Source organism: Leptodactylus fuscus, chromosome 6, assembly GCF_031893055.1.
Source record: "Leptodactylus fuscus isolate aLepFus1 chromosome 6, aLepFus1.hap2, whole genome shotgun sequence".
NCBI lineage: Eukaryota > Metazoa > Chordata > Amphibia > Anura > Leptodactylidae > Leptodactylus > Leptodactylus fuscus.
The window spans coordinates 125,190,863-125,214,602 of NC_134270.1; the positions used below are offsets into that span (position 1 = coordinate 125,190,863).

The 23,740-nt window shown below is 40.2% G+C and overlaps 1 protein-coding gene across 2 annotated transcripts in view; it reads right to left on the bottom strand.

Moving 5' to 3' along the window:
• Nucleotides 1–7,480: 7,480 nt before the first annotated feature.
• The window catches only part of THRA (thyroid hormone receptor alpha), a 119,554-nt gene continuing 103,294 nt past the window's right edge, over nucleotides 7,481–23,740 (bottom strand). For both annotated transcript variants that reach the window (XM_075278340.1, XM_075278339.1), the window contains exons 7-9: nucleotides 22,268–22,414; nucleotides 21,783–22,041; nucleotides 7,481–21,334 (exon numbers count right to left, since the gene is read on the bottom strand). In XM_075278340.1, the coding sequence (XP_075134441.1) occupies nucleotides 21,084–21,334; nucleotides 21,783–22,041; nucleotides 22,268–22,414 (657 nt within the window). In that variant the 3' untranslated portion in view covers nucleotides 7,481–21,083. The remainder of the gene's footprint in view (nucleotides 21,335–21,782; nucleotides 22,042–22,267; nucleotides 22,415–23,740) is intronic.

The following is a 23,740-nucleotide window of genomic DNA, read 5'->3' on the forward strand; positions in this document are numbered from 1 at the left end:
ATATAATGGGCTTGGTTCTGGTATTGTATTTATATAATGGGCTTGGTTCTGGTATTGTACTGTAGTTATATAATGAGCTTGGTTCTGCTATTGTATTTATATAATGAGCTTGGTTCTGCTATTGTATTTATATAATGAGCTTGGTTCTGGTATTGTATTTATATAATGGGCTTGGTTCTGGTATTGTATTTATATAATGAGCTTGGTTCTGCTATTGTATTTATATAATGAGCTTGGTTCTGTTATTGTATTTATATAATGAGCTTGGTTCTGGTATTGTATTTATATAATGGGCTTGGTTCTGCTATTGTACTGTATTTATATAATGGGCTTGGTTCTGGTATTGTATTTATATAATGAGCTTGGTTCTGCTATTGTATTTATATAATGAGCTTGGTTCTGGTATTGAATTTATATAATGGGCTTGGTTCTGCTATTGTACTGTATTTATATAATGGGCTTGGTTCTGGTATTGTATTTATATAATGAGCTTGGTTCTGCTATTGTATTTATATAATGAGCTTGGTTCTGCTATTGTATTTATATAATGAGCTTGGTTCTGGTATTGTATTTATATAATGAGCTTGGTTCTGTTATTGTATTTATATAATGGGCTTGGTTCTGGTATTGTATTTATATAATGAGCTTGATTCTGGTATTGTACTGTATTTATATAATGAGCTTGGTTCTGCTATTGTATTTATATAATGAGCTTGGTTCTGGTATTGTATGTATATAATGGGCTTGGTTCTGTTATTGTATTTATATAATGGGCTTGGTTCTGGTATTGTATTTATATAATGGGCTTGGTTCTGGTATTGTATTTATATAATGGGCTTGGTTCTGGTATTGTACTGTAGTTATATAATGAGCTTGGTTCTGCTATTGTATTTATATAATGAGCTTGGTTCTGGTATTGTATTTATATAATGGGCTTGGTTCTGGTATTGTATTTATATAATGGGCTTGGTTCTGGTATTGTACTGTAGTTATATAATGAGCTTGGTTCTGCTATTGTATTTATATAATGAGCTTGGTTCTGCTATTGTATTTATATAATGAGCTTGGTTCTGGTATTGTATTTATATAATGGGCTTGGTTCTGGTATTGTATTTATATAATGAGCTTGGTTCTGCTATTGTATTTATATAATGAGCTTGGTTCTGTTATTGTATTTATATAATGAGCTTGGTTCTGGTATTGTATTTATATAATGGGCTTGGTTCTGCTATTGTACTGTATTTATATAATGGGCTTGGTTCTGGTATTGTATTTATATAATGAGCTTGGTTCTGGTATTGTATTTATATAATGAGCTTGGTTCTGCTATTGTATTTATATAATGAGCTTGGTTCTGGTATCGTATTTATATAATGGGCTTGGTTCTGGTATTGTATTTATATAATGAGCTTGGTTCTGGTATTGTATTTATATAATGGGCTTGGTTCTGTTATTGTATTTATATAATGAGCTTGGTTCTGCTATTGTATTTATATAATGAGCTTGGTTCTGCTATTGTATTTATATAATGAGCTTGGTTCTGCTATTGTATTTATATAATGAGCTTGGTTCTGGTATTGTATTTATATAATGGGCTTGGTTCTGCTATTGTATTTATATAATGAGCTTGGTTCTGCTATTGTATTTATATAATGAGCTTGGTTCTGGTATTGTATTTATATAATGAGCTTGATTCTGGTATTGTATTTATATAATGAGCTTGGTTCTGCTATTGTATTTATATAATGAGCTTGGTTCTGGTATCGTATTTATATAACGAGCTTGGTTCTGGTATTGTATTTATATAATGAGCTTGGTTCTGCTATTGTATTTATATAATGAGCTTGGTTCTGCTATTGTATTTATATAATGAGCTTGGTTCTGGTATCGTATTTATATAATGAGCTTGGTTCTGGTATTGTATTTATATAATGGGCTTGGTTCTGGTATTGTATTTATATAATGGGCTTGGTTCTGCTATTGTATTTATATAATGAGCTTGGTTCTGGTATCGTATTTATATAACGAGCTTGGTTCTGGTATTGTATTTATATAATGAGCTTGGTTCTGCTATTGTATTTTTATAATGAGCTTGGTTCTGGTATCGTATTTATATAACGAGCTTGGTTCTGGTATTGTATTTATATAATGAGCTTGGTTCTGCTATTTGTATTTATATAATGAGCTTGGTTCTGCTATTGTATTTATATAATAGGCTTGGTTTTGCTATTTATATAATGGGCTTGATTCTGGTGCTATGTTTATACGCTATTCTGACATTTGTATTTAAGTGTGTAATAAGAAGTTGGGAGATTTGTGCTCTGTACAATTCTTCCTCCTTATCAATGTAAAAATCTGATTCCTTCTGGTCAGATGTCCGACAAATTATTAGAACTGTTACAGGTATCGCTGTAGACGATGACCCAGTACCCCTCCTCCTACCTTCCCCAAGAAGTTTAGAAAACACAGGTTGCTTGGGTTTATGATTGTTGCAACTTGTATTTGTTATCCCTCAGCTGTGGAGATCCTAATCCCCACCAAGTTGCTCCACATAGGCAGCATGCAAAACTAAGGGGGTGTTCACACTTGCGCCCGTGTCCACCTGCCGGGTCTCTGTCCTATTTCCCAGGAAAACTGTATAGGGGATGACAAAAAGTCCTGCATGTCCGACTTTGTGTCCATGCAAAAAAAAACAGTTTCCCCGTTGAGAGGCTGCATATGGACACCAGCGGTTTGCTTCAAAAACCCATTCAAAGGAATGGGTTTTAAAACTGACCGCTGGAAAGCCATCCCCTATGCAGTTTTCCTGGGGAACAACAGACGTGGCTACTATGGGATACCTTTTACTACTCTACTGATTTTCAATCTGGTTTCTCCCCACCCTCCGTCCTAATAGTCCTGGTACCTACAACTTGTTCTCCCAATCTACCTCTGACTGGACCCCATGGTTCATTTGCTTCTGCTGTACCCCCATGGTCTGTCCTACTTCTCCTTAGTTGCCTCTTTGGCTCTGGGGAAGGTGGGGACCGGCCTCCTCCCATCCTCCCTCTGTCCGGCTGATCCCCCCCCCCCCCTTCCCCTCTGGAATCCTTTAGTTTTACAGTTTTGATTTGTACTGTTTTATATCCCTTGTAAAAATTTAATAAACATTTTAATGAAACCCCCCCCCCCCCCCAACATCTGATTCTCACCCGTCTCTAGGTCTATTTGTAGTTAGAAGACACATTTATTCTCTGAGGGAGGTTCAATTCACTTTCCATAGTGTGGTAATGGCTGGGACTATATTACATATTCTCCCAGGACTTGCAGACAGAGGTTGTTCTGGTGTCCTATAACAAATGGCTACGATAGGGTTTCACCAGAAAGTTGCGCACAAAATACTGTACAATACCTCTCGTATAATATCTATCTTATGGAGCAACAGGCCAAGCATATGCACTGTCACTCCATTATCTTTGGGAGATCCAGAGATACCCAAGTGTTAGGAAAAGGAAGAAGTCGGACCCCAATGATCATGAAGTTTTCTCTTGTTCTATCAATAGCGGATACACTCAGTGGTATAACAAGTGTCTTCTGGGCCCGGGTGCAAACTTCCATCCGGGCCGCGCCCCATCCCAGGACGCTGAGCCCAGAAGAGGTGAGTATAACAATTTATTATTTTAAGTCTCCTCGCCTGGGCTAGTATGCATAGCAGTCGGGGAACCAGACTTTCCCCAACCGCTGTCATAGTTGTACGGGGCGCTGGCCATCTCCATCTGACCACGGGCCCTGTACCTTGCCAGGCCCGTTCGCAGTCGCACTCCCTGCGACCTCAATCGTTATGCCTCTGGATACAATCAATACTTGGTACAAACCCTTTAAAACAAAAATAGTAACTATTACCTGGTTTTGTTGGAAAATTAAGAGTGAGGTACTAAGAAAACTTACTTACTTGACAGTAGTAGATTCTGTTTAATGCATATTCTCATAATCCTCCAGATCAAACAAACACATTTTCAAGAATCTGTAACTCTTAACCAATTCAGGATCAGACATATTGTTTTCTTTTCGTGCAGTTTTGAGAGCTATAACATTTTTTTTCCCTTTGGATTATTTGATAAATTTTTGCCTCTTTTTCTCCCGTGATAAATAAAACTATTTTTATGTTGTTTTTATTTTTGCATGGTTTTCTTTATTTTAATATCTGAGAAAAGGCAAAGAATCCTTCACAAACTGCTACTAAAAAGATTCAATAGTTTTCCTTCTCTGTTACAAGTATTGCTGTGTCACCAGGGGCAGGGCTAGAACTTGTGACAAGGGGATGGTAGCAGCGTATTTCTTTCACTTGATTTTTTGTCTTTTTATCTTACAAATTGTACCCCTCTATAAGTTCTTAATAGATTTTTTTAATATTATTGTATTTTTCGGACTATAAATTGCACCGGACCATAAGACGAACATAGGTTTTAGAGAAGGAAAATATGTAAAAAAAAAAATTTGAAGCAAAAGATGTGGTAAAATATTTAATATATTGGAGGTGAATTTTTGCAATGGCTACAAGGTCATATTGACAGGTGTCCCTGCAGCTGTACAGGGATGCATAGGGCATCTTTTTTTGGCGTGCCAAGTGTACTCTTTAGTTATACCGTTTTGGGGAATGTCTATTACTTTGATCACGTTTTATTCAATTCAGAGATGGAATAGTGAAAAAAACCAGCAGTTCGCCACTTTTGATTCTTTTTCCTGCTATGACGTTCACCGTATAAGTAAATTATTTTAGAAGCTTGTAGACTGAGCATTTTCGGACACAGGGATACCTAATGTGTATGTATTTCACAGTAATTTTCTACTTTTATATGTATTCTAGGGAAAGTGGGTGATCTAGAACTTTTTTACTATTTTATTAGCCCCACTAGGGGGCTTGAACCTGCAATCATTTGATTTGATTGCAATCAACTATATTGCAGTCTAAGGAATATTCTGTACATTACTATTCAGGCTGTTCATAGACCAGCCAGAATATTAATACCCCTATGACAGGCCTGGGAGTCTTCATTAAGCTTCTGACTGTCACAGTGCAGCAGCTGGCCTGCAACGAACAAGGTACCCACCGGCCCTGGGGCATCCTGGGGGGGGCGGGCTTACAGGTAGTAGTGGCTGCGATCAGAGTCGTCTCTGGTCGCGGGCATTATCTCCAGGCTCTCCACTGTACATTACAGCAGAGATCCAGTGGCTATGGCAACTACTCTGCAGCAGAGTGGCCGTCATTATCTTTACAGACCTGGCACCTGCCATAATAGCATGTAATAGCGGATGGGTTCATGCGCCAGGATACCCTCTCCTCGCACCCTGGGCCTGCAGCATCGCCCCACTACTGCCGCTGCAGGAAGCACCGCTGCAGGAAACTGGCGGTGGCAGGAGTGGGGCAATGCATTCGAACTATATGAGGCAATCCCCATTTTCCTCCCTAATTTTTTTGGGGAAAAAAACTGTGTCTTATAGTCCGAAAAATACTGTGTGGTTTTTTTTTTTTCCTTATACATTAGCCCTAATTACAGGAGGAATGCAGCCTCCTAAGCTATACTGCAGAGCTTATCAGAGCTTACCGTATTTTTCGGACTATAAGACGCACCCAGGTTTTAGAGGAGAAAAATAGGGGAAAAAAATTTTCAGGCAAAAAATGGTAAAATATTTAATATATGGGAGTTGTAGTTTTGGAACAGCTGCAAGGCCACATTGACAGGTGACCCTGCAGCTGTACGGGGATGTATAGGGCGTTTTTTTTGTGGGGCCAGCTGTACTTTTTAGATATACCATTTTGGGAAATGTTTATTGCTTAGATCACCTTTTATTTAATTCAGAGGCAAAACAGAGAGAAAAACCTGGCGGTTTAGCACTTTTGATTTTGACGTTCACTGTACATAAAAATATTAGTAGACCAGGCATTTTCAGACACAGGGATTCCTAATGTATATGTTTCACAGTAATGTTATACTTTTATATGTATTCTAGGGAAAGAAGGTGAACTTTTATTTATTTTATTTTTTATTATATTTTTTTTTTAAGTGTTTTTTTTTTTGTTTTTTTTTACTATTTTATTATCCCCCACCTAGGGGGCTTGAACCTGCAATCATTTGATTGCAAGTCCCATAGACGGCAATACAAGTGTATTGCCGTCTATGGGAGATTCTATACATTACTATCGCGGAGTGTCATAGACCAGCCGCGATAGTAATATATATCTATGACAGGCCTGGGAGCCTTCATTAGGCTCCCGGCTGTCATCGGTACAGGTCGGCTCCTGCGGCCTCGCCGTGCAGGAGCCGGCCTGCATCACTAAAGGTATGGGGCCGGTGGGGACCGGCCCCGGGGCTAACTGACTGCCGGGACCTGCGGAGGAGGAGCGGATTTACAGCATGGCCGCGCTACTGCCACCGCTGGTTTTCTGCAGCGGCAGGAGCGTGGCAGTCTGCAGGCCCCGGCAGCTAACACAGTCCCCGGCATTTGGTGTAATAGACCGGCAGATGCCGGGGAGTGTCTTAGCTGCCGGGGCCTGCAGATTGTCACGCTCCTGCTGCTGCAGAAAACCAGTGGTGGCAGTAGCGCGGCCATGCTGTAAATCCGCTCCCCACATTCGGACTATAAGACGCACCCTCATTTTCCTCCGAAATTTGGGGGAAAAAAAGTGCGTCTTATAGTCCGAAAAATACGGTATACACTTCCTGGTTTTTGGTGGTCATTTGGATGGAAATGAAACCATATTATGGAGGCTCCCATAGATGTGCACACAGTGCTCATTGAGGAGGCTATAGTAAGTCCGTCTGTAGCAACAGTTGACTCACCCACTTGTGCCATTGCTTAACCCCAGAAGGATGTATATATACATGCTTTATTAGGAGTGGACCATCCACATGTATATATTCTATGAGTGGTCTGGAAGTGGTTAAAGAAATATTACAGATCTCCAATCCCTATAGGAGATAGCTTGCTGATCAATTGGGTCTGACCACTGGAACCCCATTAGTCACAAGAACAGGGGCCCTTGTAACATGAATGGAAAAGCTGGTTGTTCATGCAGAGGTGCTCCATTCACTTCTATGTAACTGCTACAGAACGCTAAGTACAGCACTCATCAATCTCCGGCAGTCCCATACAGAATGAATAAAGTGGCAGTGTGCATGGTCAACCCACTATAATATTCAGATGGGGAACAGGACCCCCATTCTTATGATGAGTGTGGGGGGTAAGGGCTGTGCAGCTGGACCTCCACTGATCAGCAAGTTATCCTGTAGAAAGGGGGTAAATTGTATCTGGAATACCCTTTTAAATGAAAGTTGAGATCTGACTGGTTGCGTTTGGCAACAGGGCTAAATTTTCTGTTAGATGATGTTCTATCACTATGTCATACACACCATATCCATCACTCTTCAGCATTCACAAAAGATTCATGCCCAAATACTCCCAACCATACCTCAAAGCAAAAGAAAGACATGACCCAGAATGCATTGCAACACGTAATTACAAAGCTTACAATTTATTGGTGGAAAGGACATTCGGGCCTCGAAAAACGGGACCATAAAAAAAAAATAAACAAAAAAGCATGTTGGGAGGAATACCTAGAAAACAGGGTACAACATGGTTTAAGGGAGGGGGAGATTTCGGAGGGTAATTGGCTGAAAGGGTGTGAAGGTGGGTGGGTAAATTACTCATCCCCCCACCTTTATTCTCAGCACCCTTCTGCCATTGATCTGAGGTAAGTTGTGTGTGTATATGATGTTTAATATTAATAACTTAGCCTATTTTACTGAAGGAACAAAGCTTATAAAAACAAAAAAGTCAAGAGACAGGGGGCAACCAGCCTTGTCCGCACAGAAAATGTTACCACATACCAAAAACCCTGAGCTTACACTCCCCCCATTAAACCATTCCACCACCAGACAGATGAGCACAGCAGTGGTGTGGTCACTAAAGTGTTAACATACTCTGTTACTCTTAGGTCCAGGCTGACTCCCCCCCCAATCTTAGAGCAGTTCATTTCAAGAAATTTCAGGAGCATAACACTATAGAGAAGGAAAGGGAGAAAGAAGACATTAAAAAATCCTAAATGTTAGCATGGCATTTTCATTTTTTTTTTCATTTTTTAATACAGCATTTATAGGCTCTCTGCATATAAAGATTACAGTAAAAAAATAGACAGGCATTATTTCTTTGTAGGATGGGGGAGGGGGGAACGGAGAGAAAACAGGGAAGAAAAGGGTTTGGGGGGAGTCCCTGAAAAGATACATAGACACAGACATTACTAGACGACAGTTAACCCCTTTTTATAACATCAAAGCATAGATAAGATTGTAGAAGGGGCCAAAGTCCCCCCTAATGGCATGAAGAGGGAAAAATATCTCCCATTTGGGGTAAACAATGCCTTGAGTTTACACATTTTCCCAATGAAAATAACAAAAAAAAAAATACCAAAACAAAAACCAAAACAAAAAAATAAAAATCAGAAAGGCAAAGTCAATAAGAGGAGAATATACCAGCTCTAAACTTCATATAAACTGCATATCTAGCATTGTAGAGCGTGCCATCATGCTTCAGTCTCTCTCCAAGGTGATTTTCTTTTCCTATAGATGGTGCCACTGCTGCCCACAGGTTGTGTCTGGTATTGCAGCTCATCCCCATCAAGTGCATAAGGCAAGGCTATAATAGGAGACACAGCCCATAGATAAAAGTAGCACTGCTTCTGGGAGGAAAAAGAAGACTCTAGTAATATTTGACCTAAATGGGAAATTCTTAATCATAGCCACTTGACACTTTGGATACATGAGGCTCTCGGACTATGTTGATATATACAAATATTTCCTGAAGTTGGAACCAGTCACCAATTATTGCTCCAACAAGTGGTTATCAGATGAAGTAATGGCACGTCTATGAGACCGTAAATTCAACAATCTGTAGAAAACCTCCCCAAAATGGATCCAATAAGCAGCACCCGGAGAGAGCTGATGCTGGCACACCCAGCATATGGAATACGTATATGGAATATCAAGTTTAGAAAGTATATATCCATCCTTACATTTTTATAAGGCAGTGCTGTCCTACTATATTATATGGTGCTATTAAAAATACAAAACTTGGGGGCCCTAGGAGTATTAAACTAAAGAGAAATGCCAAGGACAACGACGTCAGTCAATCCTGACGTGTCATTATCAGCTACTACTTTAGGTATAAACCCAGTATTGCCTTACCCTATATATATTTACTTCTCTATAGGGGCCTTAGTGAAAAGAGAGTTAAGAAAGTTATCTACAGGCCACTTTACAACATCAGTAACTCTATCTAAGCCTGCGCTGCTATCCTACAGTCAGAAGGTCACCCTATACTTGATAGGAGCTCAGCGCTGTATGAGTCTGACCTGATAATCTGCAGTCCAGTAATCCCCTTATACTATACATATGGCACAGGCTGAGCATATGGCATGTGAAGCCTCCGGGCTGTAGGAGATGGGGGCATCAGGCCTGATCAGTCCTAGTACATATATCAATTCTAATATAAAGTTCTTTAGTGTAAGCAAACCGTGCCTGAGTCTAGGGAGAAGAAGGGGTCAAGTCAGGATGGGGCTAAGGACAGATAAGGCAATATAGATGGGTTGTGCATGTCAGTGGTTGGGGCATCAACCTGCTATTTTGGAGAAGTAAAAAGTGCCGCATAAAAGGGGATCGGTATTAACCCCTTAGCACCTGCATGGCCAGTTGCCAACCATTCAATACTTTTTGATTTTATAAAGATTTCCCTACATTAAACTTCTACTGACCTATAAAATCTAAGTAAAGTGTTGTTTAGTTAATTTGGTCTTTACTTTCCTGAAATCACACTTCCTGAACAAGCAGAAGTTTCTTTGAGGAGAACACATGGAATAAAAAGAGGGGCTCTAAGATATGGTGTGGGGATGGGGACGGCAGGGGTCTATCACCTAAACAGTGCTAACACAACACAAGAATCCCTTTTGTTAAGGGCTGTGAGCTTAGAGAATATTTGCGGACAGGGAAAAACATCTAAGAAGTGGAAAAACAAAGCAAGAAGCTAACATGAGACCACCGGGAATCCTAATATAGGACCTATAGGATTACACCTTGCCACCCCTAAAGGGGACATATACCTGCAAAATGACAAATTTCCCTATATTATTTGTGGAATATTATAAGCAGACTGAAATGTGGAGAGGTAGGTGGAGGGAAAGTAAATGTGTAGCTTGCTTATTCAGAAAGTTTGATGGAGAAGAACCCCAAGTGTGAGTAAACTTCACCCCCTGCATGTAGAACGAGACTTAACAGCACCCACTTCATCGATGGAATAAAAGGCATTATGAACACTCACAACCCCAACAAAACTTGACTAAAGCATCCCCGAGTGCCGGGGGGTGTTTAACGGCATAGAGATGAAAGTGGCACTGAGGCGTCACAGGTGACTACGAATAAACCTGCAGACCAACCAGTACATGGTGCATGCATAATAAGCACAACTGCAAGAATAGAAACACCACTAATGCGTTCTGCATAAACTCTCTAGGATCTGAGGTGTAGGTAGATGCTGGTGTGTGAAAGGTGTGACACGGTTAACACCACAGTGGGTTAAAAAAGGACAACTTGTGACCTGTGCTCAGGGAAATATCAATAGTTATGGGTAATGCAATTTTTGCCATGTCATTGGCTTGTTACAATGGAACGGTGGACAAATTGAATAGCATTTCCTGATGTGGCCACTAGGAGGTGCTGCTACATGTATTGTCCAACTTACTGATAGACAACCTTTATACGCGTGTATGCATATAGTGCAGTTTTCGCAGTTTTTGTAGTTTTGCAGGTGAAACACATTATCTTTACATGTTTCACCTGCAAAAACCACAACCACACCGAAAACCCAAAACTCTACGTCTTTCTTCCTACTGTTCTGTAGATGTGGCATAGGAACACTGTGCAAGTGCATATCTTTAATATTACCAACCTGATAGACTAGCCTTACAGGGCGGCCATCTTATCTGTCATCATCCTCATCTATAGGAAAAAGAAGGTATACCAACAGATGACAGTAAATCTATGGATCATGTTCCTGTAGACAGACCTCAAGGTGCCATTGACCCTACAAGACAAATCCATTAGTAATTGCATTAACTCATTAAAGTCTGTTCACTAAGGAGTTAATGCACTTGTCATTCTTGGTTGAGCAGGCCCAATCGTCAGAAGAATGAAGGCCTCTTGCTTGAAATTCATTACTGGACCTCAAAAAACCATTAATATTTCTATATATGTATTTAGTAAACTACTCTAAAATATACATTATCTAGACTGCCATAAAAAGAAGGAATTGCAAATAACATTCATTAGGTCGTATGGAAATGATGCAGACAGAATTTGTCAGAATGAGGGATTTCAAGTGAGAATGGCTGATGAAGGAAAACAATAGCATGCAGGCCTATATAAAAGAGGTTGTTCTATTCTAATAAAAAACATGGCTGCTTTCTCCTAGAAACAGCGCCACACCTGTCTGTGGGTCGTGTCGGATATTGTGGCTCAGCCCCATTCACTTCTAATAGAGTTGAACTGAAATACCAGACACCAGCCATTGTTATGGGTGGCATTGTTGCTGGAAGAAAGTAGCCATGTTGTTATTTACCCAGCACAACCCCTTTAAGGTGTTTATAACTGGCAAGGGGCATAAGAACATGATTCATGATGGTATGGTTGTTCGAATGACTACCTACTACAATGTATAAAGTGGCACACCAGCCAACTGAGTGAGAGGTCCAGCTGATCTTTGGGCAACTTTACCAGTACAGTTGAGAGGTGACTTATATTGTATGTGTAGTGTGCCTTTAAATTTGTGACGCGTGCATCATCTATGTACCAATAACTAAAAAGTGCAGCATTCTTCCTACCCAAGTGCTTTTCCTCATGGACAGGTCACTGTATGAGAGGAATGTAGACATTAAGGCCTTTTTTAACCCATTGTAGGTGAACAACACTTGCATAGCTGTTGCACTGAGCCCTGCCTGGTAAACCCCTTCAGATGTTGGGTAAGAAAAGTGGGTTGGAGCAGTGACACAGTATTTTCAGGTGGATTGTAACAGATGTAACAGTGTCCAGCACATAGAGGGATAGTGGTAACTACTGGTCAAGGTACGTAATTGCCATCTGTAGCATAAATTTGTAGTATAAATAAACTTAAAGGAGAAGTCTGCTGTATACAAAAAGCCCCTTTAATCTGTTTTAAAACTGTGATATTTCTTTTATATCTTATTCTAGAGCCAAGTTATTAGTAGTGTTACTGTAAGAAAGATCTCTGGGCATGGATCCCATAGCAAATTCTACTCACTGTCTAAGCATAGGGATAACAGAGTGTCAGAGGATCTCTATGCAGAGACCTGGCCTCTGGTGTCTCCCATCACTGAGCTCAGTAGGTGGACGTGCATATGGCTATATACTTTGATATTTGCAGATGTACAAAGACTATTACATTTATTGGTGGGACAACTTCTTTAAAGAGGACCTTTCTCATCTTCATCAGCTCACTCATTTCATCTTTTAATAGCTACCCTTCACTGATTCTGGTGCAATTATTTTTTTTTTCTGTAGCCCCCACCAATCCTGAACAATGAGTGCAGATAATTTTGTTGCCTGATATGCCATTTAGGCTCTGTACTGTCAGGAGGGCAGTGCCAGGCAAGGTGGCGTGACTCAGAGCTCCAATCAGAGACCAACAATGACAAAGCTCAGAATCACACCCCCTTACCTGCTCCTTCTTGACAGAATACACGTGACATTGAAGCGTTTAGTGAATCTATCAAAACTAACTGCACTGATTGCTCAGGAACGATCGGGCTAAAAATCCAACTGTGCTGAGATCAGTGGAGCAGCAGCAACTAAATCAGTGGTTCTTAACCTTGTTTGAGATACCGAACCCACCAGTTTCATATGCACATTCACCGAACCCTTCTTTAGTGATAAATCAAATATGATTTTTTTCCAAATTGAAGACATAGGTATACGTTTTTTTTTACTGGTACCCAAAATGAACCGTGCATATGGCCTAGGGTTCGATCGAACCCTGGTTAAGAGCCACTGTACTAAATGATGAAAATAGCTTGAGTTGGTACAGGTGGTAAAAGGTTCTTTTTAAGGCTTAATGTTTTACAATTTGCCTTAAATTTCAACCACTATTAACTTGGCTAAGGTATTAAAATGTTATACTTTTAATTTTGGAGGACATTTTAAATACATGGGGAGTTCTCCTTTAAGAACCTCATCTAAGGCCCACTAATCATCATTTCATTACTTGCCCTTCAATGCTCCTTTCTATGATCTCGTCACATTAGCATAGGTGAATAAGGCTCAATAGGTTGTACCTCTGCCAAAAGAGGTGTATATTTGTACTAGAAGAGATAATATATAGTGTATATGATATAAAGCAAGACATCATCTTCTAGGCATATTGTTGGGCATAACCTTGAAGCCATATAGAAGCATATATGTATTTTAAAAGCCAGCAGCAAATCCGATGCTTATGTGAGGAAATCCTAAAAATATTGCTGGTGCAACAACTTTCTGATGTTAGGCCCTGGACTATGAATATTGTATTTGCATGGCGACAAGCCATTCCTAATGCTGAACTGTCTCTAACCTGAGTGAGGGTGAATGGGGGTAGTTGTGTATAACATTCAGGCTGTCACCTGTGATTAGGGCTGTCAGGCTGGTAAACTATGGATTTCAGGCCCTTGATAATAATAATATGTGTCTATGAACATACCAGCAACAGGGAGTAACACTAAATGGGATGTGCTGAATAGACACTGAACATAGCTCCAAGGTAAAGTCTTACTACACATAATATCCGAACTATCTGTACCGCCGTTTGTGGCTTAGCGCAGCAATAAATGGGTTAACTTGAAGGGATGAATAGACCTGCTTGAAAACCCGTAAAAAAGCTTTTTTTTTTTTTTTTTTCTTTTTTTTTTTCATGTTTTTGTGTGTCTTTTGTGTTTCATATATACTTAAATATACAGATCCTCCCACAAGAAATAACATACGAGACAAAAAAAAAATGTTGAGATTGAGCTTAAAAGTTTTAACCCTGTGATTGCTGACGCAGCTTTCTTTCTTTTTCGCCTCTGCGCCTTAACCCTTTCATGGCTGCAGATAGAACTCTTTTTTTTTTCTTCTTGAGAACCTTGAAAAGGGTTACTTTTTCTACATTCCAAATGAGAAAGAAAATGATAGAAAAAGGGCATAATATAGCAACGCAATGACCCTACGGCCAGAATGTGCATCTGTATAGTGATATATGTACGACTAAAGCAATTGCTTTTCACTGGTGAGAGTAACAATTTGTGCACAAAATCAGGCAGGGGAGTTCAAGCAAAGACCGTCCGTTTTGGGTTTTTCACACGTCATACAGAGTCACATGACCCTTCAATTCTATAGTTTGAACAGCAACGGGGATGGGAGGTCTTTGCTTTGCAACTCGTATATGTTTCAGCACATGAGCGCAGTCGTATATTGCATAATGATAAAGGCCCAGCATCTTGAAACATTTAGGACCTGGGAGCGTTGGAGACAGATGAGCGTATTCTGACCCAAAGAAAGAGAAAGAGCGTGTGCAGTGTCCGTTAACTCCTTCAGTGCCTTGGTAGAATTTCCCAGCAGTGAAGGAGTTAATCTAACATTTAAAAATAAAAATTACTAAACAAGGAGAAAAAAAAAATATCTATATATAGCTATATTTCAATATATATCTTGAATAAACCATCATATCTTCAGGCCAAAGATCCAGAATGTATAAAGCACTCTAGGAGATGGGCACTGACCCACCTCTACATTACCAGCCAAAGTAATACCATGCAGTTTTTGTTTTATATGTCGTATAATCTCCAGCAGGAAAAAGGGGTCTGAGAGGGAGGAAAGTTTAACCACTAAACTGCCAGAAGTCTCCTGAAAGCAAAGAGGTTAAAGAAAGTCAGAACACCCCCTCCACATGGTACCCACCATTATATGTTACAAATACTAAGACTATGACAAGGTGGTGGTAAAGGGGTGCCTCATATACTATGAACCCCCCACCCCTGTCCTATGAAACACAAAAATATTAAAATGAATTTAAAAAAAACAAAATAACCAAAAAAAAAAAATCTTCCACTCTTTTGTAAAATTTGACGTCTTGTAAATTATGGCTAACATCTGTTTAACCCCTTGTGTAACCCTCCCGCACACATTTGGGGTTAAAAAAAAAATAGAAAAAAAAAATCTGGAAGAAAAATAGAATCAAATTACAATAAAGGGTTTTCTAAAAACGGTGAAACATAGGTTGTGTTAAATCCTTGCTTTTGTTTCTGAGTCACATAGGGCTGGAGGAGGCACACTGTTGAGGTCTGTATGATCGTCTGTGGCTGAGACAGTCAGTGGGTTTATCTTAATGCTGTAGACAGAAATATAAAGGGGCATTTGGTTGTCCCCAAATTTAATTTTTTTGTATTTTTATTTTTTTTTCTAAAGTTCAGTGACTCTCCCGTCTGTCCACTCTGAAGCACAAGTCTTGTCCGTGGAGATCCTTTTAGTTTTCCAGCTGGTGAGAAATGAGAATTCATTTACAGTTCCAAGTCCATATTTCTCACCGAGTCAGGAGAGTGAGGTCGGCAGGAGAGACAGAGAAGGGTTGCGGTGGTTGAGGTATGAGTGTATGAAGAAAAAAAAGAAAACAACAACAAACATCTTCCTGGTTTAATCTCGGTCGAGTGAGTAAAGTGTATATGTGCGAGGTGAGAGCGAGTTTGGCTTTTCTACTCACTTCTCCCTTCTTGGCGGGTCAATCACTCCGCCTCTATTACTGTCAGTTAAAAGGTATTCCTCTGCTTAAGATACTGAATGAACGGAAAAAAGAAATATCCCAGAGACAATTACATGTAGTGTTGAGAAGTTGGCATAAGGACAGGACCATTTTCTTGTTTCAGTCTTGAAGGTTGACGGCATACAATCTTCAGAGTACATATGGGGCTAAAAGAGAGGAAGCAGGCTTAACTTCAGCTCTTGAGATGCTATGGTCTGGGAAGGAACATGTCACCCATGTGGAGCTCTGTTCCAGTATGACCAGTGATCAGGACAAGACAGGAAGTAGGTATGGGCGGTTAGTTTTGGGCACTGCCACCTCCCCAGGAAAAAAAACCCCATCTGTATCAGTCCAAGCTATCTAGTTGGATGGACACCCTATAAAAACAGTAAGGATTTGTCCCAATGATAAGCTGGTGGGTGTGTAAATTTTATGTTTCATTTCATGGAATAAGCATCAAGAAGCCCTACTGGTCAAAAACTTTCCAGAAAAAATAGCTCTTCACCTGTAATTCCCTCATCAGCCATATTTATAGAGCCATCTGGCAGCAAATGGGTGAAAAAAGGAGTCGTGCAGTGTCCCTGTCATGTGAATTATCCAGGTCATCTCCAAATCCTTCTGTGAAGATATGCTCTTGTACATCTCCTATGCAGATATATAAGATTCATGACCACTGAAACAGTTCGTATTGCTACCTGATGCAAAAATGAGCTTCAACCGGGCCAAAGGTTGAACTATCCTCCGTTTGACCTCCCCTCAAGCCACATTACCGAGGAAAAGAGCCCACTCGATTGGTAAAGTGGGCAGTAAAGGGATGTTAAATTGAATTAAAATAACAAGATTGAAGGGGGTTGAGGGAGATAAACATACATGTGTAGACACCTTATAGGTGTATACACAGAAGCACATATATACAAATATATACAGATTTCGTTTTCTTATTTAGAGTGTGCTAAGCACACAGGTTTGCAAAGACAAAGAGACAGACAGAAAGGGGGTAGAAGTGAACAGGGATTCTGGGTAAATTTAGCCAGGCCTTGAAGGCCTGGAATTTTTATTGTCCACTGAGTGGACCGGACCATATTTCTTTTTAACGCCAGTCCGCAGACGTTAAGCTAAGAGAGATAGCTCTGTGCTCAGGGCCACATTGGCAGTCGGCAGTGCAAAAGGCTGACCGTCAACCCGGCCCAGAACCAAGAAAAACACTATTTAAAAAAAACCAAGGAAACAAAAAACAACTCTCTTCATCCACTCAACAGCTGAGGTAAGACAGACGCAGAGCGTTTTTTTTTTTCATGTTGCGAGCGAGGAAACTTAGCACCACCCAGAACCAGAGAGAAGAAAGCAGCTTTTCAAATACAAAGCTTATAAAATACAACCCCAGTCATAGCCATTACTAGTTATGCAATATCTTTGATCAACCCCCCCATCCCCTATAAGAAAAATCTGCACCATATAATTGACTTCCCCATAGCTTAGCTGACTAATGATCGAGCTTTATAGTAAAAGTAACAGATTTATCCTTGTTCCACAAATCAATGCTCATGATTCTCTCTGGTAGTGGAATGACTTGAAGACCTATTCCCCGTAATTCAACAGAAGATGTTAACTAAGCACTAGTTACCATTATCAATTATTCCCCACCTCCCCGCCCATTGTGACCAGATTAGTGCTTAGTTGTCATCCCTGTGACAGCATAGAATCAAATGCAACATTGTTCTCCCCAGCTTTATGGCACAGAATTCCCTTTGCAGAACCAACCTCGCTTCCAAATATTACAAATCCAAAAGTAAATGTATGAATATTGAGAATTGATCAAAGAAAAGTATCTAAACATGCATATGCATTATCAATTAAGTGCTTCAGTAATTCGGCTTTTAGGAGTGAAAGGGAAAAACTGCCTGCGGAAAATGTTGAACCCCAAAACACTAAATTATAAAAAAGAAGTAAAATTATGTAAGGGTCAAAGTTGGGAAGGGGAAAATAAGTGCTTCATTTTAATGGCCAAAATCTACTTATTTTGCCATTGTATCATATCAAGGTTACTTTAAGTCCACACCTTCTAAGGCAAAACATATGGGATTCTAGACATGATTTATGTTAGGAATTTAGTATTCAGTGGAAGTTTCAAAAAAAAAACCATTTTTTCATTTATGTATTTTCCCTTTGGAAGCCAATACCAAGGATCGGATATGCTACAGTTTAAAGAAACTAAATGTAGAAGCCTCTAAATCACTTGTGTGTCCATTCCGCAATGTGTGAATACACACGTAACCTTTCTAGCCTCTATAGTTAAAGGGAACCAGCTATATTGAACATGGTGTCTGGGTGTAGTATGTTAAAGAGCAGGAGGAGCTGAGCGGTTCTAACATCTAAATCCATGCAAAACCTAAACGTATGGCTTCGGTGATAGACATGGATCTCTGCATGTGCATTCACACAGCCAAGACTGGGTAAAAAATATGCAAATCTATTCTCCAGGAAGTAATTAGGAGAACAGTGCACTCTGTACGCCAAGACTGTCAGTCACTCTGCCCAATAGCCTCATAAGCCCAGAGTGAACAGAAATTCTACAGATTTTTTTCCCCAACCCATCTATATTTATCTGGTCAGCTCCGCCTGCTCTGTGACCTGCTACCTGCAAACTGGACACTAAGGGGGGGAATTTATTAGCATTGGTACCGGCCTATTAATAAATCTTGTGCATGTAGGTGTGCCTGAAGTAAACAGGAACTGGTGTAGGTTTCTGGTATAACTCACACCAGTGGTTTTGGCATGAGTTACAGTAAATATGACAGACCGGTTATCCCTGCTGGCTCGCCTAGATTCCTGATCTTTACTACCGTCTGTAAGAAATTGGCGAGTGGCACAGACATGTGCCACCGTGCACCAAGCATTTTGGGCCACGTTCTGTAAAAAAGTAAATCTGGGCTTACATATTCAATGTAAGAAGTTGTCTTTCAAATAAAAAAAAGTGAAATCTGAATGACGCCTTTAGGATGCCCAACATTTGTACTAGTTTTTCTCTTCTGCTGCCAAATTGATGGAATCATTCTGCGCGGAGTATTAATATATAGCCACGACAACTAGAAAAACTAGTGTATGGGAACTTTGTGTCAAAGGACTCAATATACTCAAGGGTTCGAGTCCCATGAAGACTGCCTAAATCCACAAAAGGACTGACTTAGCTACACAGGTAAGGAATTCATTTTGCCTTACTAAAGGAGGAGAGGTTTTTGTTATATTTGTTTTGCCTTAGTAGGTGTTATCTAGCCTTTTTAGGCAGGATATCTTATATTGTTTTTTTTTTTTTTTTTTTTTTTTTTAAAAAATGTTTTAAGTGCTAATATGAGAACGTCATGCTCTCTTAAAAAGGTGTCCCAAAATGAATAGAATCAAGTCTCAAATACATATGGGTTTAAAAAACATCAAAAAATTAAAATAAGTGCTTCATTTCATTGAGCTTATAAGGAAACTAAAACATTCAAACATAAACTGGAAACCATCATTGGTAAGAAGTGCTTTCTGCAAAGTGCAAGAAGATAGGGACTGGGCATAGTTAAAGTCTACAGAGAAAACTGGATATCCCCATCTTTTAGAAATATTGGCAAAGCAACCCTCAAAAAAGGGTCCGTAAATAGACATTGCTGGCTATACACTAAGGCCTTGAACTTCATAAAGCCATGTAGGATCAGATCACTAGAAAATCCATCATTCTAGGGTGCAAGAGCAGCAAAGAAGGGTTAATATCTGCAATAATAGCATTTAAAAGTGCTTCTCAGAGAGATTTTTGGTTTGTATAGCTGCAGTGGGTTCCTGGTTTTCCGCATGGCAGTGTTATGGGGACAGTGGGGAGAAAAAGGGGAGACTTTGGTGCAATTTGCTAACCCAATCGGGCACGTGTGGGGTGATTTTATAAACCGAGGGTGCCTTTGAGGGAATTCTGTGTGTGAATGTAGAAATCACTACAATCCCCTAGTTTCCTCAGTCATGAGGAAGGCCTGACATTCAACCTAATGCACTGTGAATAGGTGAATTCAGAGGCTGGGGAAGATATATATATTTATATCTGATTTGGCAATATATCTACATATGTATATAAAGTACCGATTTGCAAATATGCTACCTACTTTTTACACAAAATAATCACATATGTATACTTCTGTCGCTTACGTGACCAAGGTTTTGCTGACTGTACTGCCTGCTACTCTGGACTATGATGAATTCATATCTCATATAGACATGCACTTCATTTTGTGACCAGCTTCCCTTTTAATATATTGACCACTGCAGGGCTACACGCTGGTCTATATAACCCCTTCCTACACTGAGATTGACACATGGCTTTTCAGATTACATATGGCTATATAAATATATATAGATACATAGATATACAGCATAATCAGATATTTTAGATGTTCCACACCTAAGAATCAGTGTGTAAGTGCTCTGTTCTGTAACAAATCCTCGGCTCACAGAAATGGGCCCGGTGGACAATTTGCATGTTACAGGGAGGCGAAGGGAAACCCTTCTTCTTCGTAGGTGGACACGCACAATGTGTACAAGGCAGCTCTGGCCAAGGAAGGAGCTGACTTTATAGCCATCTGGTGATCCTGAGTCTGCAAATGTCTCAGTATAATACGGCTAAGCACTACCTATGCTGAAGCCTTTGTCTTCTCAGTCATACATATTATATATATATATATGTTTTGTTTGTAATATAGAATATATATATATAATATATACACACATAAACACCATGAACATTTTATATGGGGGGCAATAGTACATTTTAGCCTTGCTCATAACTTTTTACCCTTCCCATATCCAGATTTATGTCACCCAAGTAACATTCACAGGGTGAACCTTGATGATGATGTTAACAATGATGATGTATTCTCAGGTCTTAGTGTACCAAAATGTTTTCAGAAGCATCTCGGAAAAAGGTGACTGCTTGCATCTTAAGTTTGTTGAATGGTAGAAAGGAGAAAAGCCTTAAATCTTTGTTCCTTTACGTATGCCAGTATGGTGACTGAAGATCTGCTGCAGAATGATGTCAACCTGGGAGCATCCATTCCTGGTTAGTGCCGGATTTCAATGGCAATTTTCATTAGGAGAAGAGCTTTACGAGCCACTCATCTCTATCCTTCTTAGGACATGACAGCCTTACAGAGATGGCAGGTTGGAATAGAGCCAAGCGATTCCCTTTCCTCTCTACCCCGCTCCACTGCCCCTCAGACTTCCTGGTCCTCAAACACCTCAAGAAAGAGCGGTGGGAAGAGCTCCGTGGGACACTCAACTTTCATATGTAGGAAGCGACTGGCATGGCAAGCTCCGATCATGCGCAAGTCAGTCACTTTCATCAGGAGCTTAGGCCAGAAGTGGGGAATGTTGTGTTTGCGGTGATTGATGTAGTGTTCGAAGGCGAGGAGGTACGTCTCCTGACATTTCTCTATCTTGTCTGTGCAGATCAGACCTGTTCGGTCTAGGAAAGGAGAGAAAACTTAGAAGCCATATTTTGATACTTGTGTAAGATTATAACAGCTTTACATTACAAGTGAGAATAATACACTTTATAATATGGATGTCAACATCACCCACCATACTCTCTACCTCTGTGCAGCACGGTGCACGTCATAAAACAGCTGCATTTATTTTACTGCTGTTTTGGGAAAATCACAGCAATAAAATCTAAACCCTAAACCCATTGGTGGATCTTCATGATTAGATAAATATGGCTGCTTCTGTCCAAAAACAGTGCCACATCTGCCCACAGGCTGTTTGTAGTATTATAGCTTTGCCCTCTTCATTTCAAACAGCTGAGCACCAATACCAGAAACAACCCATGGCCAAGTGTAGTGCTGTTTCTTGAAGAAAGCAACTACTTTCTAAAACACCCTCCAATTATATTGAGTAAAGAAAATTGTAATCACCTGAAGACATAAGCAAGACAGCTTGCAGCAGAGCCACTTCCGTGTCATCCAGATTGAATGCAGACAAAGAACGTCCCAAGTCAAATATGGCATCAGAGACCACCCCTAGTCCTCCATTCTTTAGCTGTTCTCTCTTTACTGCCATCTCACCACTCAGTGTTAAGGTCTCGCTGTCTGGATCATAACGCACGGCAGCCCGGAGAGACATGATCTCCATACAGCATCCTTTCAACAGGATGATCTGGTCTTCACAAGGTAGCTGCAAATAGTGGAACAGGTCAAAACCCGTAACTTAGACTGTATACAGTTAACACTTACATTTATCCTCATGCATGGTTTACAATAAACGTAGCCTGTTCGTCAAGTTGTGGTTTTCTAGTTAAGAAACTACAACTCCGAGTACAACTGTGACATGACCCACCACACGGAACGGCCCACTTTTGGCCCTTATGGTCAGCTTTACATTTCTTTTTTGCACCACTCACCTCAGAGAACATAGGCAGTTTCTTGGCAAAGTCCACCACTCGAGTAATTGCCGGGGTGATTATTTTAGTGAACTCACTGAAAGCTTCCAGATCAACTTTATCACCATCTGGCATTGATGCCATAGGAGACTGCCCTATGTCTTCAGGCTTTAATGTCATAGGGGAGAAGAAGAGAAAGACAAAGATGCCATAAATGTATATGTAATAAAACACATGGCAAGCAAAATAAAAAATGAAACAATAAAGCAAAATATTTTATACTCCGTATGTCAATATTTTATATAACAAATTAAGCAACCACAGATTATTTGCTTGCCTGGCATTTATCCAGCAGAGGGAGCTCTTCCTCAAGGCAGGACAACAGTAAAGGGAAGGAGAGCGTGTACCATGCACGTGACACAGAGAGGAGGGAGTGGGGAGACAGCATGGGAGGAAGGGAGGGAGTGAAGGAGCTGCAGCTCCCAGCTGCTTCTATCCTTCTCGGACAAAATATACATGTGTGCGTCATGCAGAGGCCTGCAAGAAGTATACTGATCTTAAATGTGCAGGAATCCATGATCAAATCAATGCCGTCTGGCATCAAGAAGCAAGTTCCAAGTTATAGGGTCAACAGCTGTGCACAGCACAAATATCATTCAATAATATGCAATGTCACATGAATGGAAGATGTCAGTGCATAACTTTATCCACCCAAAAGTCTATAGTGTACCAAAAGAGAACTGTACCATAGGCCTGTACAGCGGCCCAGCAATAAGAGTGCACAGCACATACTTAGGTGAATTTCTAGAACGTTCTACAGCACAGCCATATGGTGAGATATAGGAAAATGCACTGCATCATCTAAGTAAAGGGAGGCGTTGCTGGCAGAAACCTAACACTGCTGCGGGGAGAATCGAGCATGAACTGCTCTATACACATGTGGCGGGGAAAGTTTGTGAACAGTTGAAAGGCAAGGTGAATGATAGCACGCAGTGGGTGACAGAGGTCTTGCCAAAAAGTTGCACAGTCAAATTTTACTAAATATCAAAGAAACTCAAAAGCAACAAATCTCTTCAGATTACAAGCACATTGGTAGATGTGCATGGTTGTTGTAGTCTTATGGATCACAGTCACAGAGCAGCACCTTGTATATATATTGCTATGTTTTACAGGCACACTTACCTTTATGTGAGTGCTGTTACTGCATGACAAATGTATTGTGCATGCAACAGTACCGTGGTATACTGACAATGGGGATCTGCCAATATCCACCACTGATCCTGAGGAATCTGCGGTGATCTACTAGTCTATACGTGCACAAAACTAAGGAAATCTCCACCCAAAGCTTTTCTTTGAGTAAAGTGACAGACAAATGCAATCTCCGACTTGGGCTACCAGGCTAAGAAAAAAACAAAACAGCATACTACAGGGGTTCAGCAAAGTTTGCAAGTATCTACTGAACAGTGCGGGTAGTGGGGTGAGGTATGAGGTAAA